Source organism: Moschus berezovskii, chromosome 5 (assembly GCF_049115385.1).
Source record: "Moschus berezovskii isolate FMDL1 chromosome 5, NW_MosBer_1.0, whole genome shotgun sequence".
NCBI classification, from domain to species: Eukaryota; Metazoa; Chordata; class Mammalia; order Artiodactyla; family Moschidae; genus Moschus; species Moschus berezovskii.
Window position 1 is genome coordinate 119,615,522 of NC_142464.1, and position 23,776 is coordinate 119,639,297.

General features: G+C 36.9%; 1 protein-coding gene across 8 annotated transcripts in view; it reads left to right on the forward strand.

Moving 5' to 3' along the window:
* CPEB2 (cytoplasmic polyadenylation element binding protein 2) overlaps positions 1 to 23,776 on the forward strand; it is a 77,195-nt gene that overhangs the window by 43,052 nt on the left and 10,367 nt on the right. For 4 of the 8 annotated variants that reach the window (XM_088836502.1, XM_088836504.1, XM_088836506.1 and 1 more), the window contains 4 exons: positions 14,330 to 14,500; positions 16,043 to 16,132; positions 22,392 to 22,510; positions 22,768 to 22,882. In XM_088836502.1, coding sequence (XP_088692628.1) covers positions 14,330 to 14,500; positions 16,043 to 16,132; positions 22,392 to 22,510; positions 22,768 to 22,882 — 495 coding nt within the window. Of the gene's footprint in view, positions 1 to 1,044; positions 1,069 to 1,143; positions 9,403 to 14,329; positions 14,501 to 16,042; positions 16,133 to 22,391; positions 22,511 to 22,767; positions 22,883 to 23,776 lie in introns of those variants that run through there. The other 4 variants (XM_088836501.1, XM_088836505.1, XM_088836508.1 and 1 more) reach the window with 3 other exon arrangements.

Here is a 23,776-nt window from a genome sequence, read left to right on the forward strand (position 1 = left end):
GGAGAGACTACATTTCTGACAACCTTAAATATATATTTTGACTTGAAATTTTTCAATAACAGATTTTTCCCAGACCTAAAAAAATCAATGAATATGAATTAAGATCTTGATTTTGACAGTCATTTTTGGTATACTGCTAATTCTAGAGTAGAAATACTCATAGTATACTCGGATTTGGGAGCTAAGTTATTTAAAAACAAGTTGTAGATTTTATCAAACTGGTACTCTTATGAAAAATAAATTGCAGTGTTTTTTCTCCATGAGGAATCTGTTAACTGCTAGTAATGTAGGTTGAAATACTTTCTGCTTTACACTTTTAAAGGTTTAACATATGTATTATTCTTTGAATATACTAATAATAGTTTGTAATGGAATCCCTCTTATTCCAGATGTGGAGACAATAAACACTTAGCTGTTATAAAATGTACCAAAAAGATTGAAAGCATTGTTAGTCTGTTATTGATCATTTCTTCACTTTAGCAAGTTTGAACATAAGTCTTGTATTCTATCTAAGCTCTGTAGACTTCAGCAGACCAGTTCAATATTGTTTTATCTTTTCACTCTTCTGTGTCTTCCAGTTATTTTTCCATGCAGGGCTTTGCAGAAAAAGTGATGTTGACCTGAATTACTAATTGGACATTATATGCTGTATCACTTTTTATAATAAGTAGTAAAGTAAGGATTCAAGTTGTCTCCATTCATTGGGAAAAATATTTAGGATGCTATTTAACCATAAAGTGTAACATGTTCCTATCCTGATTAGATGAAACAAATATTTATTCATGAGTTTTAACATAATTAAGAATAAATTTTGTATTTCCAGTTAATTTCGCAGTTTGTATATGGTTCAAATGGCACATAAAAGAGTGCTTTGTAAATATTAAAATACCATGCACATGTTGTGTGATGATATTGAGGTAGCTCTTAAGACAAAGTAGTTCTAATTTCTAGATGCCCACATAGCTTTCCATGTCACAAATGTTTGTTTATGTGGGCTTATTTTTAGTTCTGACATTTTAAAATTTGTCCTTTGTTTACATGCAGCGAGGAGTTATGGGCGAAGACGAGGTAATTCATTTCTGTTTGCTATGGTATAACTGTTTCTAATTGGGTTTTACTGATCGATGTTGTAATTATCCCAGATTTATTATGCAATGTCTGGAAACTCACTGAAAATTTGTGTTTTGATTTGCACACTTACTTGTCCAAGTTTTGGACCCTAAATAACCTTTAAGGTAATTTTCATACTAATATGGTTATTTAATAAATTTTTCCATTATAAATGTCTAGATTTTAACTGTTTGAAGTCATTTGTGTATCTTTTAAAATAAACCTGTTTATAGTTTTTAAGAGATGTGTTTAATAGATAGTAGAAGGTGACATGCAATATGAATTTTCTGCTCTCTCAATCTGTAACTGATTGTCTTATCTATGGCATATAATTTATAGCTCTAGTTTATTAGTTTTATGTTTGACCCAGTTGAACATGGCAAATAGCAAACAGATTACTATTAACACCGACATATAGAAATCATGTCACTCATATTTCTGTCTTAAAATAATCCTTTCTCTCTCTGTCTTAACACCACACGCACGTGCACTTTCTCTCTCTCTGCCTCTTTCTCTCTTTCTGTCTCACACACACACATTCTTTCTCTCTCGCACAAGTCTTACACTTTGGGTTCTTGTTTTCTTAAGAAAAAGACTAGGGCTATGCAGTGCTGCTCTATTCAGCTTCCTAGGAAAGTAGCTAACATTTTCTGTGGCTTAAACTTTACTTTTCTTTCTCATGTGCAGAAATTGATAGGAAGAAAAGTAGATGTGATGATGGGAGGAGAAGAAGCAAAAGTAACTTTACACTAGATTATCCTCTAAGTGATGAATTGCCATACTACTTATGTGGTTGTTGTAAGTGCCAGTTACCATAGTACTCATGTAAAAGGATTTTCCTTAGTTTGTAAACTCTTCCTTGGGCCATGGAGGATAGATAGTAATAATAGTGCCTTTTGACAAATTTTATATACGTGTACCAGTGCTTCAATTTCTTTTTATCTAGTCATGAGTGTGTTACTTTGAAAACAAATGTGCAAAACTCACCATTGACGACAGAAACTAGTATTTTATACGTGTCAATAGTATTTCCAGTTTTGTATTTGAATGTTGTCTGAATTTAACTTCATTTTCAGAATCTAGTTTCTTGAAATGCTTCACTGAATCTCTTGGTTCTTTACTTTTCTAACTAAAAGATTTAAGAGGATTTAGAGACTAATGACTTAGAAAACTGAAACTGAATAACTTTCTAGAGATTGTTACTAGCAGCTGAGAAGAGGAGAAAAATTGAGAATTTTAGTACCTATTTTCAGTTCTATGGACTATCTAATTCCAGTGTGGTATTTTAATACGGAAGTTTAGTTCTCTTGAAAAAAGCCCATTTACCAATCTTTGTTTTTAGGTATTTTTGAAACTGTAGAGCAATTTAGGATTCTTGTCTTTTTATACATGTTTCATCTTTTAATCTTAGTGTGATTTATACACCTGATTTGGTATACTCCAATGTAAATGTCATAATCTAGGAAGTTCTTCAAAACAACGTATAGGAAAATCATGTTGTTTATCTTCTTTTGTCTTAATTTAATAATTGTGGACTGTGACTATATTAAGAAACAACAAAAATTTGTGGTTTACTCAAATATCTCTGTCCTCTGAGAGCCACAAAGACTTACTTCTACTTCAGAGCTGCCTCCCAGCATTGGAAGAAAGAAGACTCTCACCTGGTTTTAAGGCTTTTGGTAGAGACCTTCTGTAGCACAGAGCTGACAGTTGTCATGCTTACGTGGCTTCGTTTAGCAGGAGGTGGGGTGCGGTGGGTAGGGCTTGGTGGTGGATAACTGTTCCTCTCAATGTTGCTTAGCATTAGTAATTTTTCTAGTTGTTCCTCCTAGGAGTCTGCTTTTAAAATTTTAGATTCGATGGTCAGATGAAAATATCCTGTGATAAAGTAGAATGGAAAAGAATATGAAAAAGAAAACGTAAATATGTACACACACAGACACACATATGTATAGCTGAGTCACTTTGCTGTACAGCAGAAAATTAACACATTGTAAATCAACTATAGTTCAATAAATTTTTTTAAAGTATACTCATTAGAAATAACTATTGAGAGATCTTATTTGAGTTTGAAAGTACTTTTAACGCAGTAAGTAATAAAAGATATTAAAAAAAATAAAAGCACATACTAAAGGAGTGACTCAACAAGAAGTAGCCTGGCTTTCTTCCTATTTTCTACTCACTTTTTCCTCTTCCTGTGCTAGATGTTATAGCAGTATCACATTGATAACCTTTTAACTATCAAAGATTCCTTCTATGGGTTTCATATTTTAGATTTGGTCCATCAAAGGAAGTCCATTTATTTATTTAGTCATTTTTATTTTCTAAAAAAAAGCTCTCATGCACATCAGATCTGTTGATGTGGAATGTGTCACACTGAGCTGATACAGTTTTTGCCAAAAAATAAGACATTGCTGTTTACCCGTGTGTGGTGGGTGGACAGTACTATTTTCACAAGAATTTTGACTTTATAATCTAGTTTAGGAGGAACTATTTTTTTCTTCTTTTGTAATCTTTGACTCTCACCTTTAAGCTCAAGCACAGAGTAGCTGTTTTCATTTAAAAGATTTCCCACTTGAGTGCAGTAAAAACCAAATTACTACCAAAATGAATGTGTATATTTTAATATCTTTAATAATGTCGAAATAAGAACTTTAAATCAAACTGCCTGCGGATACTAATATATGAAATATACCTTAGGAATAATCAAAATTTCAATATGCTAAAAGTGATTAAGAAAAGCAGAGATTTCTTCCCCAGCTTTTCGTTTGTATCCTGCCCCTACTCGTATGTATTTCTGTACCCTGGGAGCCATAAAGAGTTCTACAGCAGTGCTGCCTGAGGGCCAGGATTAGAAAGGAGAAAGACTCTTATGTCTACCTTATATATTCAATGTTTATTTCATTCTGATAGTGAACATACTGGTCGGAGCTTGGAGTAGGTTTGTAGGTTGTGAAAGAAGTGTGAAGTGTAACTTAAGCAATATCTCTCAATCTGAAATATTTTTGTTACTGCAGCCCATCCTTTTAATGCAATAATAGGGACAGGATTAAAATGCTGCTCTACTCCAGTGGAGTAAAAATATACAGAATTATGTTAAATAACAGAAATAAAGAATCTATTTTAGTTAGTGAAACTAAAAACCACAAAGCAATCTTTTCTAGCAGGGAAGCCTGAAGCTTTACTCAGTAGATTTTAGTATATTACATATGAAATGGGAAGATGGGAGAAATACTTTTAAAGGGAGTAAAATTACAGAGCTTTAATTAGAGTGGTTGGATTTATTCATACTGTGTATGTAGCCATTCATATTCCTGTGCCATAATGAATAAGTATTAATAATACATTATACTTAAAATATTTCTTAAAAATTGATCCAGGATTTTCTGTGATTAGATTTAATTTGAACTCATTTGACTCTTTAACAGCCTTGTAGAATAGCCAGAATAAGTATATACCCCCTAACATCACCAGTACCAAATCCTTTCATGATGACATAAAGGCTGACAATTTTCATCTTTGACAAATACTTTTTTCACCTTTTTATTGAATTATAATTTGCATGCAGTACTATTGGAGAAGGAACTGGCAACCCACTCCAATATTCTTGCCTGGAAAATCCCATGGACAGAAGGAGTCTGGCGGACTGCATTCCATGGGGTCACAAGAGTTGGACATGACGTAGCAACTAAGTAACAGCAGCATACAATATTACACTTGTTTTAGATGTACAGCGTGGTAATTCAGTATTTTATGGAAAATGATCACCGTGATAAGTTTAGGAACCATCTGTCACCACACAAAATTATTCCAGTATTATTAGCTATATTCCCTATGCTGTCCATTATCGATACATCTCTGTGTATAAACTGGAAATTTAAACCTCTTTATTCCTTTTACCTATTTCTATTTCATTTATTACACCTTCCTCGCCTCTGGCAACCTCCAGTTTAGTCTTTGTATCTATGAATATGTTTCTGTTCTGTGTATTTGTGTTGTTTTTCAGATTCCACATACAAGGAAAATCATACGGTATCTTTCTTTCATGATTTATTTCATTTAATGTAATTAATACCTTTTAGGTCATCTGTCTTAGTGCACATTGTAAGATTTCGTCTTTTTAATGGCTGAGTAATACTCCAACAACATTGCATGAGTTGCCTTTTCTTCACATCCATGCCAACACTTGTTATTTCTTGTCCTTCTATTGTAGCCATTGTGACAGGAGTGAGTTGGCATCTCTTTGTGGTTTTGATTTGCATTTGCCTGATAATTAATGATGTTGAGTATCTTTTTTTGTGTATCTTTTGGCCATCTGTATGTCATCTCCGAAAAAAAGCCCAATTCAGATCCTGTGCTTATTTTAACGTTTTGTTGTTGTTGATGCTGTGTTGTGCAAGTTCTTTACGTGTTCTGGATGTCAACCCCTTCCTGTCATCTGTAGGTGTCATCTCCCATTCAGTTGATGGCTCTTTCATTTTGTTGATTTCCTTCACTGTGGAAAGCTTTTTATCATTTGATGTAGTCCCATTTATTTAGTTTTGCTTTTGGTGTCTTTGCCTGAGGAGACATATTCAAAGAAATACATTGCCTAAACCAGAGTCAGAGAGCTTACTCTCTCTGTTTTCTTCTAGGAGTTTTAGGTCTTATATTTAAGTCTTTAATCCATTTTGACTTTTTTTTGTATATGACGTGAGAAAGTGATTCAGTTGCATTCTTTTAGTGTAGCTATTCCATTTTCCCAGCACTGTTTTTGAAGAGACTCTTTTCCCTTTGTGTGTTCTTGCCTTCTTTGTCATGCAGATTAATTGATCATAAGCATGTTGGTTTATTTCTGAGCTTTGTTTTCTCTTCCATTGATCTGTGTGTCCTTTCTGTGTCAGTATATTGTTTTTATTAGTCTAGCTCTGTTGTATAGTTTAAAATCAAGAAGCCTGATACCTCAAGCTTTGTTCTTCTTTCTCAACACTGCTTTGGCTATTCAAAGTTTTGTTTTTTGGTTTTTTGGGGGTTCTATGCAAATTTTACAATTGTTTGTTCTGATCATGTGGAAAATGTCATTAGTATCTTAATAGGGAGTGCATTGAATCTGTAGATTGCTTTGAATAGTATGAAAATTTTAACAGTATTACTTCTAATCCATGACAACAGTCTATTTTTCCATTTATTTTGTCATCTTCAATTTCTTTAGCAGCTTATAGTTTTTAGAGTATAGGTCTTTCACCTCCTTAGTTAAGTTTGTTCATTGATATTTTATTCTTTTTATGTGATTATAAATAGGATTATTTTCATGTTTTCTCTTTCTGATAGTTTATTAGTGTGAACTCAATTTTAAGCCAAATACATTATATCTAGCATTAGTTTACAAAGACATATAGGGTGCTAAGTTTTAACTGATTTTTTTAAATTAAATATCTTATTCCCTGTGAGAAAAGGACAAGCCTATTATTGGGGCAAAATATTTTTAAGTAATAAGTATAGCTCCTGTCTCAGTTCTTTGGAGAAACATTCCAGATAGTGATTCTATCTAATTCCACAGGTGGTGCTTGAGACAGATCAGTTCAAGACCTAGTTCTGTTGTTTTGATAGTTTTTTTTAATCCTTTCATATGAAATAAAATTCATGCCATCACACTGGTGGATTATTTAACCCAGTGGAGTGGCTTCTAGGATCTTGAAGAATGGTAGGAATATTCTTTCTTAATAATAATACTTTGTTTTGCATTTGCTTTAATTTTTAAACCGACAATCAGTAAATAAAAGTACAGGATATACATTAAAATCAAAGAACCATGCTTACCTTCAAGCTATAAATTGACCAATTTTTCACAGATATTTTGTTTTCCTCTCCTGTCTGTCCCTACTGTGTTTCTTTGTTGGAAAATGTCTTTATTCTGGGCATCCAGAGTAAGGCTACAGTCTGAAAAGCAAGTATAATGATCAATTTCAGGCATATTAGCATAGCTGCCAGTGTCAACATTAGTAATTGCCCATTACTTCCCTAACTGCATTCATTTGTGCTACACATACACCTGCACACACAAGAGGACCAGATATTGAGGAGTAACTGTCAGTCATACAAGCATGTATGTAAGTTTGTCTTTAGTTCCATCTTCAGTTTAGGATGCTCATAGTAGAGTTTTTATTATTGCATGTATAGAACAGCAGTTTTTATGCTGTTCCATGCTTGTGTTCCATGGAACTTACAGAAGTTCCATGCATTCTCTAATGATTTTTTAAAATACTTTAAAGTGAGTAATTTGAATCATGACTGTATGGGTATGTGTTAGTCGCTCAGTCATGTCCGACTCTTTGTAACCCCACAGACTATAGCCTGCCAGACTTCTCTGTCCATGGAATTCTCCAGGCAAGAATACTGGAGTGGGAAGCTATCTCCTTCTCCAGGGGATCTTCCCGACCCAGGAATCAAACCCAGGTCTCCTGCTTTGCAGGCAGATTCTTTATCAGCTGAACCACCTGGGAAGCCCCAAAATATCATGAAATCATGATTAACATCATAAATGAGGCTCATATTTGTGGTGGCTGCAGTTTTTCTCACCACAAAAATCTTTGCTGATTTTCTGGTTTTGGAAAAGGGGTACTTTTAGTCCTGTTACAGGAATATGCATTCTGTTGCTTTCATCTTGAAAGGAGACCTTGGTGACCTGTTGAATAGGCCTGGCAACATTGAGGCCATCTCACACTCTTTCACTGGCACTGATTGGCCAACATTGTATAGTCCTATTTTGCTCTTTCATCTATTATTGCTTCTATCTATAATATTTAGAAATCAGATTGATTATATTCTTTGCAGCCAAAGATGGAGAAGCCCTATACAGTTAACACAAGACCAGGAGCTGACTGTGACTCAGATCATGAACTCCTTAAATTGAATTCAGACTTAAATTGAAGAAAGTAGGGAAAAACACTGGACCATTCAGATATGACCTAAATCAAATCCCTTATGATTATACAGTGGAAGTGAGAAATAGATTTAAGGGACTAGATCTGATAGATAGAGTGCCTGATGAACTATGGACGGAGGTTCTTGACATTGTACAGGAGACAGGGATCAAGACCATCCCCATGGAAAAGAAATGCAAAAAAGCAAAATGGCTGTCTGAGGAGGCCTTACAAATAGCTGTGAAAAGAAGAGAAGCGAAAAGCAAAGGAGAAAAGGAAAGATATAAGCATCTGAATGCAGAGTTCCAAAGAATTGCAAGGAGAGATAAGAAAGCCTTCCTCAGTGATCAATGCAAAGAAATAGAGGAAAACAACAGAATAGGAAAGAATAGAGATTTCCAAGAAAATTAGAGATACCAAGGGAACATTTCATGCAAAGATGGGCTCGATAAAGGACAGAAATGGTGTGGACCTAACAGAAGCAGAAGATATTAAGAAGAGGGGCAAGAATACACAGAAGAACTGTACAAAAAAGATCTTCATGACCAAGATAATCGCAATGGTGTGATCACTCACCTAGAGCCAGACATCTTGGAATGTGAAGTCAAGTGGGCCTTAGAAAGCATCACTACGAACAAAGCTGGTGTAGATGATGGAATTCCAGTTAGTTATTTCAAATCCTGAAAGATGATGCTGTGAAAGTGCTGCACTCAATATGCCAGCAAATTTGGAAAACTCATCAGTGGCCACAGGACTGGAAAAGTTCAGTTTTCATTCCAATCCCAAAGAAAGGCAATGCCAAAGAATGCTCAAACTACCACACAATTGCACTCATCTCACACTCTAGTAAAGTCATGCTCAACATTCTCCAAGCCAGGCTTCAGCAATATGTGAACCGTGAACTTCCAGATGTTCAAGCTGGTTTTAGAAAAGGCACAGGAACCAGAGATCAAATTGCCAACATCCGCTGGATCATGGAAAAAGCAAGAGTGTTCCAGAAAAACATCGATTTCTGCTTTATTGACTATGCCAAAGCCTTTGACTGTGTGGATCACAATAAACTCTGGGAAATTCTGAAAGAGATGGGAATACCAGACCACCTGACCTGCCTCTTGAGAAACCTGTGTGCAGGTCAGGAAGCAACAGTTAGAACTGGACATGGACCAACAGACTGGTTCCAAATAGGAAAAGGAGTGCGTCAAGGCTGTATATTGTCACCCTGCTTATTTAACTTATATGCAGAGTACATCATGAGGAACGCTGGGCTGGAAGAAGCACAAGCTGGAATCAAGATTGCCAGGAGAAATATCAATAACCTCAAATATGCAGATGACACACCTTGTGGCAGAAAGTGAAGAAGAACTCAAAAGCCTCTTAATGAAAGTGAAAGGTAAGAGTGAAAAAGTTGGCTTAAAGCTCAACATTCAGAAAACTTAAGATGATGGCATCTGGTCTCATCACTTCATGGCAAATAGATGGGGAAACAGTGGAAACAGTGTCAGATTTTATATTTTTGGGGCTCCAGAATCACTGCAGATTCTGACTGCAGCCAGGAAATTAAAAGACGCTTACTCCTTGGAAGGAAAGTTATGACCAACCTAGATAGCATATTACAAAGCAGAGACGTTACTTTGCCAACAAAGGTCTGTCTAGTCAAGGCTATGGTTTTTCCCGTGGTCATGTATGGATGTGAGAGTTGGACTGTGAAGAAAGCTGATCGCCGAAGAATTGATGCTTTTGAAGTGTGTTGGAGAAGACTCTTGAGAGACCCTTGGACTGCAAGGAGATCCAACCAGTCCATTCTAAAGGAGATCAGTCCTGGGTGTTCATTGGAAGGACTGATGCTAAAGCTGAAACTCCAGTACTTTGGCCACCTCATGGGAAAAGTTGACTCACTGGAAAAGACTCTGAATCTGGGAGGGATTGGGGGCAGGAGGAGAAGGAGACAACAGAGGATGAAATGGCTGGATGGCATCACCGACTCTGTGGACATGAGTTTGAGTGAACTCTGGGAGTTATTGATGGACAGGGAAGTCTAGCGTGCTGTGATTGCAAAGAGTCAGACATGACTGAGCGACTGTACTGAACTGACTGATTATATTTATTGTAACTATCATATTTACATTTTAAAATTTTATTGTACATTTTAGATATCTTCAGTTCAGTCGCTCAGTCGTGTCCGACTCTCTGTGACCCCATGAATCAAAGCATACCAGGCCTCCCTGTCCATCACCAACTCCCGGAGTTCACTCAAACTCATGTCCACAGAGTCGGTGATGCCATCCAGCTATCTCATTCTCTGTCGTCCCCTTCTCCTCCCGCCCCCAATCCCTCCTAGCATCAGATTCTTTTCCAGTGAGTCAACTCGTCGCATGAGGTGGCCAAAGTATTGGAGTTTCAGCTTTAGCATCAGTCCTTCCAGTGTATACCCAGGACTGATCTCCTTTAGATGGACTGGTTGGATCTCCTTGCAGTCCAAGGGACTCTCAAGAGTCTTCTCCAGCACCACAGTTCAAAAGCATCAATTCTTCAGCGATCAGCTTTCTTCACAGTCCAACTCTCACAGCCATACATGACCACGGGAAAAACCATAGCCTTGACTAGATATCGTAGTGTAAGCTAATTTGATTGCATTTGTGTTTGTAAGTAGAGCTTTTCCTAACTTATTTTATAACCCTGATACTAAACCTGATAAGAATATTATAAGAATACTATATACCAGTATTCCCTCATGAAATAGAGGCAAAAATTCTAAAGAAAATATTGATAGACTGAATCCAGAAATTTATAGAAATGAAAAATGTATCACGATTAAGTGTGATTTATCCCAGAAATGTAAGATTGACATTTGAAAATCTGTTACTGTAATTCACCACATAAACAGAAGGAATTAGAAATACCATGCTTATATGCATGCAGTAGAAGTACCACAGATATAGGAAACATATCTGATAACATTCAGCAGCTATTCATGATTAAAAAACCTCTGAGGAAACTAGGAATAGGTGGGAATTTCCTCAGTCTGTTAAAAACCATACATTTTGTGTCGATTGATGTCTGATTTTTCATACTTAGTGTTTTCTTTTTTGTTCTAGTTTTCTTTTTTATTCATTCTTAGAAAGTATTTTTGAAGTACATGGAAGGCATAATTATTTAGTGGTTCTTCTTTTATAGTCATGTTAATTTGGGTTACAGGGAAGGATAATTGGAAAGATGAAAAACAGTATTTTTGTTGACGATACATGTTCAGTTAACTCCTCTTTTAAATGAGTATTTAACTCTGGAGGTTTTATGGCTTCTAGAAGGAAAGTGGTCATGATTTCGCAGCAATAAAGATTGTCCATTGGCGGGCTGTGATTCATGGGGTCGCAAAGAGTCGGACATGACTGAGCGACTGAACTGAACTGAACTGAAAGATTGTCCATGAGTATGACCAGTATATGATATGTTCCCAGCCTTTTCATTGTATCTTTTGTTCATCTGAACTTTGGTTAATAGATTTTAAACACAGATTACACTTAGATCTTTGATAGTTACTGTCTAGTATCTATAGTTAGAATACTATAGTTAGTAATACAGAATTAGGGCTTCCCTTGTGGCTCAGCTGGTAAAGAATCTGCCTGCAATGCAGGAGACCTGGGTTCGATCCCTGGGTTGGGAAGATCCCCTGGAGAAGGGAAAGGGTGCCCACTCCAGTATTCTGGCCTGGAGAATACAGAATAATTCATTAGTATATAATGAGTATACTTAAAATATTATAGTTAAGAGAAAAATTTTAAGTCATTTTGGGTCACCTCTCTGATCTTGCTTGTATAGTGATTTTCTTAATCACTGCATTCAGTATTTCTGTTTAAGTATTGGCATGTCTGAAATAAGTATAAAATTTGGATTTATCATTTTAATCAAAAACTAAATATTGATGTTGTCTCTCTACCTCATCTTATTCTTCTTAAAATATAGAATTATTCATTTAAAGTCCAACCGAAAAAGTTGAACTAGTTATTCATAATTAATAATACTTGTGATGGTTCTTGATGAGGTTCTCTTTAAGGAAAATAGTTTCATCTTGAAGACCTTTCTTTCTGTTGATCACAAGGAATATTGACACTTGTTTTTCATGATCCTTATTCCTGATAGCAAAGGTATTGGGAAAGTTAAATATTCATAGACTTACTCAGTAAACATGTATATATTTCAGAACATCTTGTTAAATTGAATTTGAATACGCAGAATAATTTGTTTCCTATATCAAATATGATCTTTCTCCCTATTTTTGATCTTATACAATTAAAATTCTTGTTTCTAACATCTAGCTAGCTATAGCTCACAGACATGTCACCCCCTCCTCAGCCCAACAACCCCAGTTCTGTGCAGGCCATCACATTTCAGATTGTCTTTGTTACATCAGTTGCATCATTGTGTACCATACTTTTCAAGATGATAACACTTTAATGACACTTTATGTTGAATATTTATAATGTGTATATATTAAGACATGCTACAGATTATATGCATTTTCTCCTCATTTAAAAAAATCCTTCGCTCCATCTTGAAAAAAAAAAAAAACCTTGCCTATGCCCTTATTTTCTTTTTCTTTCTGTAATAAACTTCTCTGATGTCTGTACTTCACAAAACTCTACCAGCAGCTTTACTAATGCTACTGCCTTCGAAGATCATGCATGTCTTCAAATTGTCATTTTTCTCAAATCATTATCTTAACATCTCACCTTGTTCCTTCATTGCTTTTTTTTTTTATTCTTTCATTTCTCCCTTGTAAGTTTCCTGAGGTGCTCTCCTTATCATTTCTCACTGGGGTTCTTATCGGTGATGTTATAAAGAACATTAAGCTCTCACCAGTTTACTGGCGAGTTGACCCCAGATTACTGTCTCAGAAATGTGACTCTTCTCCTTTCTCCGCATTTCTGAACATCTCAGAGGTGAAGCTTGTGAACTTTCACATGTCTCGGACATATTTCCCTTTCCTGTCGCAGTTTCAGGCCTTTACTGTCCTTATATTTATTTAGTTAATGATTTTTACCACTCAAATTCTGGAACCTTTTGATTCCTTTTTTCCATTCTTTTTTTCTGTTTCATTTCCCATCTACTTTTCACTGCTTCAGGTACCTCCAACTGTCCATCCTTCCTGAATTTTTTGAAGGACTTCTGATTGGCTCATTTCTCACCACATTAACCATATTTGCCAAGAGGAGTCTTCCTAAAATACAGGAAAAGTTATTATCTTGCTTGAACACCTGTATCCAGTTGTTTTTTGTTTGTTCCTTTTTCTTTTGTCACTGACTAAAATGTGTCCTTTAGCCTAACATTCAAGGCTAAGTGTTCTTTCTAGCCCAAGGTGCTTTTCTAGCTTTTATTTTCCTTTTTTCCAACATGTTTCAGCCAACGTGACTCTTATTTCTTAAATAAATTCACTTTTTCCTTCTCTGTCTTACGTTTCTCCTTCAAAACCATTTTCTTACAAATATTCTACTAGCCTACCTTCTCTTAACTCCCTAAGTACCACATCCGGTTTCACCTGGGGATTTGAGAAATTGCCTGTTTTAGCCAGGTTACTCCCTTCCTCCAGCACACTTCCTCTGAAGCACTTTAGAGACTGTTTTACCAGGTCATCTTATTTACGTATTTATTGTGATCCCCACAGAATCCAGCATCAGGATTGCTGCAGAGGATTATATGTTTCTGTACAAGGGTGTGTCCTGAAGGGTGGGCTCAGGTGGGGACCAGAGTCCTGGAGGGGGGACCAGAGTCCTGGAGGGGAGCCCCGTCTGTTTTGCACATGTGCAGAATCTCTGTCCACCCTGTCATGTAACTGACACACATGCAGTACATCAAGACCGTCTGTGCAAGTGTAACTTGGTACTTTCATCCTTCATTACTGTAGTCTGCAAGTGTTTTTTTTTGTTGTTGTTTTCTTATCAATTTAGTCTGTGTCGTTTCTTTCTGCCACCAATTTCTAAAAGGTTTCTCCGTTACATATCCAGTGTAACCATCCCCATACGGCAGATTCTTGCCATTTTCCATAAAAAAATCGTAGTGATCTACTGTTTGTTCATGACATAATTGTTGTCATATGGCCATGTTTATTTCTAAGTCATCCCTCAGACAACATCTCTCTTGAATTCAGGTAATTGAACTTTTAAGCTATCTGAATGTTCCTTATTTTTGATACCTATGTCACTTTCATTTTTTATTTTTTCACTTTCATTTTTAAGCCTTTAATTTATTGTTATCTTTTTATTCCTGAGTTTTATCACTTTCTTAGATCTGAGATTCAGGTTATATTTGTTCTTACGTTTTAGGTCGTTCTTCCCTCTTTCCAATAGATGATGGCTTGCTGGATGATGGGCATAATGATCAAGTTGGTGTTTTAAATTCACCCACATGTTACTCAGCTCATCAGAATGGAGAGCGAATAGAACGTTTCTCTCGAAAAGTTTTTGTTGGTGGTCTTCCTCCAGACATTGATGAAGGTAAAATGATGACTTGTGATACTAAGAAAAAACCTAAAATAAAGTGTGAATGGGGATATAAATCTGTTTCTTTACTTTGTGTCTTTTACATATTGTTACTGTGAGCATTTTTTATAAATCAGATGTTCATCTAGTTCATATCTCAGTTATTTTTTTAAATATAAAACATATTTAAGTACATTAAACTTTTTATTTTATATATTTATTTAAGACTTATAAAAACTTTTTGTATGACCATAATATATATAACCAAACTTTTTGTATGTGTGTAACATAACCATACATAAAAAAAACTTTTCATATGACTGTAATGCATGCATGCATGCGTGCACACACCACACACAATGAATTAAAGGTAACCAACCATGAAACTTCAATGTATAAGAATCAAAAATTCAACTTAAGTGTAAATATACTTTTAGAAGCAGATAAGAGACTATACAACCTAAACAAGGAATGGAAACAGTACAAAACAGAAAATGCAGATTTTATAAAGAATAATAAGCATATATAAAAATTATCCTGAGTAACAATAACTAAAGAAAGAAAATTCAAGATAAATTTAAAATACTGAAACTAATACTTGAGAGACTGTGGGAAATCTGCCATTCTCGTTTACAGTGTAATAATAGAGAAAATATTACTACATTTTGGGGATTTTTTCAGTTATAATTCAAATATCCACAAACTTATTCTGTATATTAATCTGTACCAAAAGTTTCCATGTGATAAATAAGCTTGATTGTATCATTGAATTTGACTTGTATGTCTTTCAGTGAAACTACCAGGCAGGTATAGACCCTAGTATATTTTGGAAATATTGAGGCTTTATGTGTCTTGTTCAGCAGACCTTGTTTTTCCTACTATATGTTACTTTTTCAAGCAGTAATGTATCTCTTTATGGATCTTTAATTTGATATAATGTTTGCATGTTTTTCAAGTCAGTGATATTTATGATTGCTGTACTGTCAATCCCTTAGTGTCCATACAGTATTATATTTTAGAAGTCATGCTGAACTGATCCAATGTGCTGCTTAAAAACTACTTTGACTAAATAGATTAAATTTTATGTTTCATTTTAATGAGGATATTAGACATTTTTTCTAGTATTTATAATTTTGGGCTTATATTTATATATCTTGGGCTATTTGTTACTTTAAAATATTAAATCTTAACATGTTTCTAGTATTTATACATGGATGGAGGAGCCTGGTAGGCTGCAGTCCGTGGGGTCGCTAAGGGTCGGACATGACTGAGCGACTTCACTTTCACTTTTCACTTTCACACATTGGAGAAGGAAATGGTGGCCCACTCCAATGTTCTTGTCTGGAGAATCCCAGGGAAGGGGGAGCCTGGTGGGCTTCCATCTATGGGGTCACACAGAGTCGGACACGACTGAAGTGACTTAGCAGCAGCAGCAGTTTATCTTAGGCTATTTGGTACTTTAAAATATTAAATCTTTTAAAATAACATAAAATATAGGATTTTTTAGAATGAATCATTAAAATTAATTCCTGATGCATGTTATTATACTTTCTTAAGATGAAATAACTGCTAGCTTCAGAAGATTTGGGCCTTTGGTCGTGGATTGGCCTCATAAAGCAGAAAGCAAGTCCTATTTTCCACCAAAAGGTAAGAGGTTTTTTTGTTACTATTTGCTAGGGAATAGTTATATGAGACCTGAAGAAACAATTTGTCTTCCCTAGTGGCTCAGGAAATGGCAACCCACTCCAGTGTTCTTGCCTGGAAAATCCCAGGGATGGCGGAGCCTGGCGGGCTGCCGTCTATGGGGTCGCACAGAGTCGGACACGACTGAAGCGACTTAGCAGCAGCAGCAGCAGCAGTGGCTCAGATGGTAAAGAATCTGCCTTCAACGCAGGAGACTTAGGTTCAATCCCTGGGTCAGGAAGACCTCCTGGAGAAGGGAATGGCTACCGTCTCCAGTATTCTTGCCTAGAGAGTTCCAAGGACAGAGAAGCCTGGCAAGCCACAGTCAAAGAAATAATATCAGTTACTTTGTGTTTTCTTTTCGAATTGAGTATGAGTACATCTTTGTATAAAAACTAATAGAGTAAATTGTAGAGGTCGGTAACAATGTATCAAGTGAGGCAGAATGTTTCTGAAAACTTTCAGTTTCACTTCAAGCCAGTCAGGGATCATCAGACTTGCTGTGCCTTCTCTGTGATGATTTGATAATGATTTCAAAGGCTTGTATCACAAATATTTGAGTCTTTTTTCTGCCTAAGGTATCCTTCTCAGTAGCTTGGGCACAGACATATAAAAAAGTGTCTCCACTCAGTGGAATTAAGAAATGTATCAGTTCAGTCACTCAGTCCTGTCTCTGCGACCCCGTGAACTATAGCACACCAGGCCTCCCTGTCTATCGCCAACTCCCAGAGTTTACCCAAACTCATGTCCATTGAGTTGGTGATGCCATCCAACCATCTCATCCTCTGTCATCGCCTTCTCCTCCTGCCTTCAATCTTTCCCAGCATCAGGGTCTTTTCAAATGAGTCAGCTCTTTGCATCAGGTAGCCAAAGTATTGGAATTTCAGCTTCAACATCAGTCCTTCTAATAAACACTCAGGAATGATCTTTAGGATGGACTGATTGGATCTCCTTGCAGTCCAAGGGACTCTCAAGAGTCTTCTGCAACACCACAGTTCCAAAGCATCAGTTCTTCTGCACTCAGCTTTCTTTATAGTCCAACTCTCACATCCATACATGACTAGTGGATAAACCATAGCCTTGACTAGATGGACCTTTGTTGGCAAAGTAATGTCTCTGCTTTTTAATGTGCTTTCTAGGTTGGTCATAACTTTCCTTCCAAGGAGTAACTGTCTTTTATTTCATGGCTGCAGTCAGCATCCGCAGTGATTTTGGAGCCCCCCAAAAAATAAAGTCAGCCACTGTTGCCACTGTTTCCCCATCTGTTTGCCATCAAGTGATGGGACTGGATACCATGATCTTAGTTTTCTGAATGTTGAGCTTAAGCCAACTTTTTCACCCTCCTCTTTAACTTTCATCAAGAGGCTTTTTAGTTTTTCTTCACTTTCTGCCATAAGCATGGTGTCATCTGCATATCTAAGGTTATTAAAAAATGTATGAAGTGAGAATAAAATATAAACCCATGAATAGTTTAAGTATTGAAAGATGTCCTTAAGTGTTCCAGAGATAACAAGAGAGCAATATATACTCTGTTGGTGAATTTAGATAGAGAAGAAAACAAATGGTCAGGAAAAACTCAGTTACATAAAGAGATAAGATGTTCAGAGTCACGTGTTGCTAGGATCCTGCGGTGACTGATCAGAGAAGAGGCATCACAAATGGAGCTAACATTCGTTTGAGCAAAGCGGTGCCACCATCAGTGGGCAGAGGAAGAATCACCTGCCTGGGTGAACAGGGGGAGAGCAATTAGCCTGAATCCAGCCAGTCATGGCAGGTCCTCATGGGTGAATAAAAGAAAGGGGGAGATTGAAAGACTTGACTTTGAATATCATTCAAATGTAATTTTAGAAATGAAAAAGTACACCATTGTTCTCATGGCTGAGTGGATTTTTCAAGCCTGGGGAGAAGACTCCAGTAGATCTATTGAATAAGCTGATTTTGACTCTGGGAAAGGAAACATGTCAGAGTTATTGGCATCCAAAACCAGTTCAGAGTTTCTGGTGATAAATTGTTCAGGCCATCTCTACTTTTATCATTGAGAATTACAGAACTCCCATGAGTAGTTGATGTCATTTTTTAGAGAAATGGAATAATGCAGTGATATATATGTATACATATATACACACACACACACACACACACACACACACACACCTTAAACTCTGGGAGTTGGTGATCGACAGGGAGGCCTCGCATGCTGCAGTCCATGAGGTTGCAAAGAATCGGACACGACTGAGTGACTGAATTGAACTGAACCTTTGAATCTTATGGAATCCTTCGAGCCTAGATCTCAGGCAGCTTTTAGAATCTACTTCTAGCTATGGACCTCTCTCCATGTATTCTAAATTTTCACATGATTTTGGACTTTGCTGGATCTGGAAGTCTTGCATCCTTGGTTTGGAGAGAAAGCTAGCTTCATGTTGATGTAGATGTTCATTTCTTAGCTTGGTTTTAATCTGTTGTTCACAGTGTTACGATCTTGTCTTTTATAGTTTGTTTTACCAAATGTTCAATAAAAATGCCCGTTAGTTCTGGACGTTTCTGCCTAAATTACCATCATCCTTTGTCTGGACTATGTCAGACATATGACTTAGTCTGTCCACATCTCTGGATATCCCCAGTGTTTCTCTCACAACACAGCTAGAGTTATAGCTATTAATATCAGAACCTATCAATTTCAAATTTTTCCAGTAATGTGTCAGACTGTGTCTTTACTCATCTTTGTATCCTCGGTAATTCATGGATTGAAAGTTGCCTAATAAGTGATATAAATAACTAGAAATTCTATGGGATGGTTTGTCCTTTGACCTGAAGTAGGTAGAGGAAAGCTTCACTGTGAAAATTTGAACTAAATTTAAAGGAGATTATGCAATTTAGGTAGATTAAAAAATTGTTCAATAGAGTTACAGGCAGGAATTAAAGTACAGGTTTAGAAAGGTACTGGCATTAGTTTCTGTCAAGGCAGGTACACATTTTCTGCAGGGACTTCTTGTTCAGATTAAGGGGTGGATTTAAGCCTAGTGAGATAGGTCGGCACTGATTTCATGAAACAGAAGAGCTGCTGTCATTGTTGCTATTGCATTCTTATTGTTATTGTAGTTTTGTGGTAGTTGTTATTTTCTCAAACTGAAAACAAGAAAAACGACAAAAAGTCAGCAGTGGCAAATCATAGTATTTTGGTACAGTTGATTGTGCCCATTGCCCAAGACCAGTGTTCCTAAACCTTGCACGTTCATGCATTTTTGTCATTGCTGGGATTCATCATTCCGTGGTTTGGAAAACACTGGTGTAGAAACATCCAATTGATGAAGTTGCCTTGTAATTGAGGTAGTGACTTGAGCCCTTGAATGCTGAACCACACTTATACAACACCTGTCCTTTGCAGTGAATAAGGTTCACCTTGTGTAAACGTTGTTGTTCGCCAAGTCATGTGGGACTGTTTGTAACTCCGTGGATTGAATATAAACATTAGTTTGCACTAATAAATTCTAAAGAACATGCTAGGTGGTATTTTTGGTGAGACTATTTTAATATTTAGTGGCTTGCCTTAGCTAGATCAAAATTTACCTGCCATATTGCTTAATTAATTTTTGCTACAAATATTTCTCTTCTAATAATCACAAAAAATATTTAGCAATTTAAAATATTAATGTGAAAGCTAGCATCATAAAACATAACATTAAAAATTTAATTTAAAAATGCTTTTAGTAAATTGATCTTATACCCCTCCATTATTACAAAATAGTTATAGCTCTCAGAACCATACCTTGTATCAAAATTAATGCCTTCACATATAGAAAGCCAGTCTTTATTTTCTCATTTTTTCAAGCCTACTTAAGTTGTTTCTAGCAATTATAAAAGTCTAAGATGTGTTTCTGATCTTGCATGATCATACATATGGAAGTTTCTATTTGTGTAGAAATATAAATGGTTTGATTGCTTATTTGTGCAATCAGATATAGTAATTTTATTAAAATGAAGTACTTCTTTTGTGTGTCATATCAGATCTTTGTGGCACTAAAAGCGATTATTGGCAATAAGCTGTGTTTTTTTGACTTCTAGTAAAACATGACCTCACTCTTCCCATTGTTTAATGGAACAGACATGGATGGTCTGTTTGGCACTTTCATACTGGGACTAGATTTCATTGCTCTAAATTTGTTTGCATAGAAATCTGGTCAAGGGAAAGGGGTGTTTTTAGGTCACTTACAGTTATCTGCTACTGGGAATAATCACATAATAGTAAACTTGTGAATTTTGATGCCTTCTTTTTCTAAAGAAGTCTGTTCTGCCTGCTGGATACATAATATTTGATTAAAGATTGACAGCTGGTTGTCACAAGGAAAGGAGGAAGGGCACACTTCCAAAAAAGCGCAGGAATCTAAGCCCAGTCTCCGTACTGTTTGGAAAAAGTGTTCTGCTGCTCAGCCAGTTTGAGACTTGATTTAAAAGTCTTGACCCATCCTGAAGGAACCTGTTTCATTCCAACCTCCCTAAGGGAGTTTTCTTAGTATCATTTGGAAGTGGTCAGGTTGACTGTGGAATTTTCCCCTACTTACAGGAATTCCAGGGCCTTTCCACATGTGCTCCTTCCACCTGCCCAAAAGTATGCTCTAGAACTTGTCTTTCCCTGAGGGCACCTGAAGAAAACTGTAGCTTCTGCTGGGCTCAACTGGTTAATCCAGCCAAATTCTTTAAGGAGACAGTATCATGGGAGACCTTAGAGCAGATCTAGGTTTGAAATTAATCAACCAACTACTTGCTTATGTGACTGACTTTGAGCAAGTAATTCAACCACTTGACACCTCAGGGTTTGTTTTGTTTTTCTTTTCCTTTTTTTTTCTGTAAATTGAGGATAATGTTTCATAGATTTACCCTGAGAATCAAATATTTATATGAAGCTCTTAGTACAATCAGTTCAGTTCAGTTCAGTCGCTCAGTCGTGTCTGACTCTTTGCGACCCCATGAATCACAGCACACCAGGCCTCCCTGTCCATCACCAACTCCCGGAGTTCACTCAAACTCATGTCCATCGAGTCAGTGATGCCATCCAGCCATCTCATTCTCTGTCGTCCCCGTCTCCTCCCACTCCCAATCCCTCCCAGCATCAGACTCTTTTCCAGTGAGTCAACTCATCGCATGAGGTGGCCCAAGTATTGGAGTTTCAGCTTTAGCATCAGTCCCTCCAATGAACACCCAGGACTGATCTCCTTTAGAATGGACTGGCTGGATCTCCTTGCAGTCCAAGGGACTCTCAAGAGTCTTCTCCAGCACCACAGTTCAAAAGCATCAATTCTTCGGCGATCAGCTTTCTTCACAGTCCAACTCTCACATCCATGCATGACCACGGGAAAAACCATAGCCTTGACTAGATGGACCTTTGTTGGCAAAGTAATGTCTCTGCTTTTTAATATGCTATCTAGGTTGGTCATAACCTTCCTTCCAAGGAGTAAGCGTCTAAAAATTTCCTGGCTGCAATCAACATCTGCAGTGATTTTGGAGCCCCCAAAAATAAAGTCTGACACTTTTTCCACTGTTTCCCCATCTATTTCCCGTGAAGTGATGGGACCAGATGCCATGATCTTCATTTTCTGAATGTTGAACTTCAAGCCAAACTTTTCACTCTCCTCTTTCACTTTCATCAAGAGGCCTTTGAGTTCCTCTTCACTTTCTGCCATAAGGGTGGTGTCATCTCCATATCTGAGGTTATTGATATTTCTCCCGGCAATCTTGATTCCAGCTTGTGCTTCTTCCAGCCCAGCGTTCCTCATGATGTACTCTGCATAGAAGTTAAAGAAACAGGGTGACAATATACAACCTTGACGTACACCTTTTCCTATTTGGAACCAGTCTGTTGTTCCATGTCCAGTTCTGACTGTTGCTTCCTGACCTGCATACAGGTTTCTCAAGAGGCAGGTCAGGTGGTCTGGTATTCCCATCTCTTTCAGAATGTTCCACAGTTTATTGTGATCCACACAGTCAAAGGCTTTGGCATAGTCAATGAAGCAGAAATGCTCTATATAAAGCAGTTAATTTACTGAGTATTTGTATTTGTGTGTATTCTATAGGATGTTGTGTTCTCCAATAGGAACATAATGATTGTAGTCCTTTTTGATAGTTCATTTTTTATCTACTTCAAAGGCGTGTGTTTTCTAAACAGTACTGAAGTTTGGGATGAAATCACTGACCTTGACTTATTGCCTCATTTTCATGGCTGTTACAGGCTATGCATTCCTTCTCTTTCAAGAAGAGAGCTCAGTTCAGGCACTAATTGATGCTTGTATTGAAGAGGATGGAAAACTCTATCTGTGTGTTTCCAGCCCAACCATCAAGGACAAACCTGTAAGTAAATGCTACTCGAAGCTACAAATGAAAGTTTCCCAAAAACTGTTTTGAAATGATTATTAGTGAAAAAACTACTGCATTAAGAGTTGAGTTTTTAAAAGTTTATATAACTTACAGTATCTAGATTAAAATATTAACAATTTGTTTCCAAAACCATCTTTCCAAAATTCTGAATTATGAAAGCACAATTGGCAGAAAGCTTATCAGCTATTAAAGCAGCTAAACCTCAGGTCGTAATGTCATCTTCTTCACAGGTTCAGATCCGTCCTTGGAATTTGAGTGATAGTGATTTTGTGATGGATGGTTCTCAGCCTTTGGATCCTCGAAAAACAATTTTTGTTGGAGGTGTTCCTAGGCCATTACGGGCTGGTAAGTAGAATGTTAACAAATTTTGTTTCTTTACAAAAATCATTTAAACATGAACTGACTCAGTAAACATCGGGCACCTATTGTATACATGTCACCACTGGATCAGCGAAGGACATATTCTCCTCCAACAGCTGCTTGCCGCAGAATCGAGACAGTTCTAAAAACTGCTCTTGAGACCATTAAGGAACCGGAGAATAGGACAACCGTGTCTCAGTTTGGACAGCTAACTCCAGACAGACTCCATAAGAAGAATCCACTCAGGCACTTAAGTCCGCTTAAGTGTAACTCTCCAAGATGTGAGAATTTGGGGTCTGTTTATTTGATGCAGGTTGATTCTGATATCTGAAAGATACTTTAGATAGTTGAATGATAAACTGCTGTTCATCAGTCATCAGAATCCAGAGATCTACCAGAAGATGTCATATGGTACATAATTATAGACATAAATGCCCAAGTACAAGCAGGTTTTATGATACTGTTCTCCCTTGTGAAGTGTGTTAGCTCTTTGCATCACTGAGAACACCCTCTTCCAGTATGGGAGGTGCATGTTAAAGGACTGTTCACACGTGTAAATACTTACAGGTATACCTACTACAAAGAAGCACTACAGGAAACAGAAGGGCATAAAGCAAGGAAATGTGATGTAGCCTGCTATTTTCAACATACTTGTATTTGAGCTGACATATGAAGATTGAACAGAAGGAGATTGTGTGGAGTGTGTTTCAGACAAAGGGGTCAGCATATTCAAAGATGTTCAGTGGAGGGAGGCAGAGAGGATCAGAGGGACTGAGGGGAGTCCAGAGTCACCACCTAGGGTATGAGGAACGAGGGGGAGACACAGAAGACACTGAAAAAGGAAATAGCACTCAGATCATAAAAGTCTAACAGCTGACT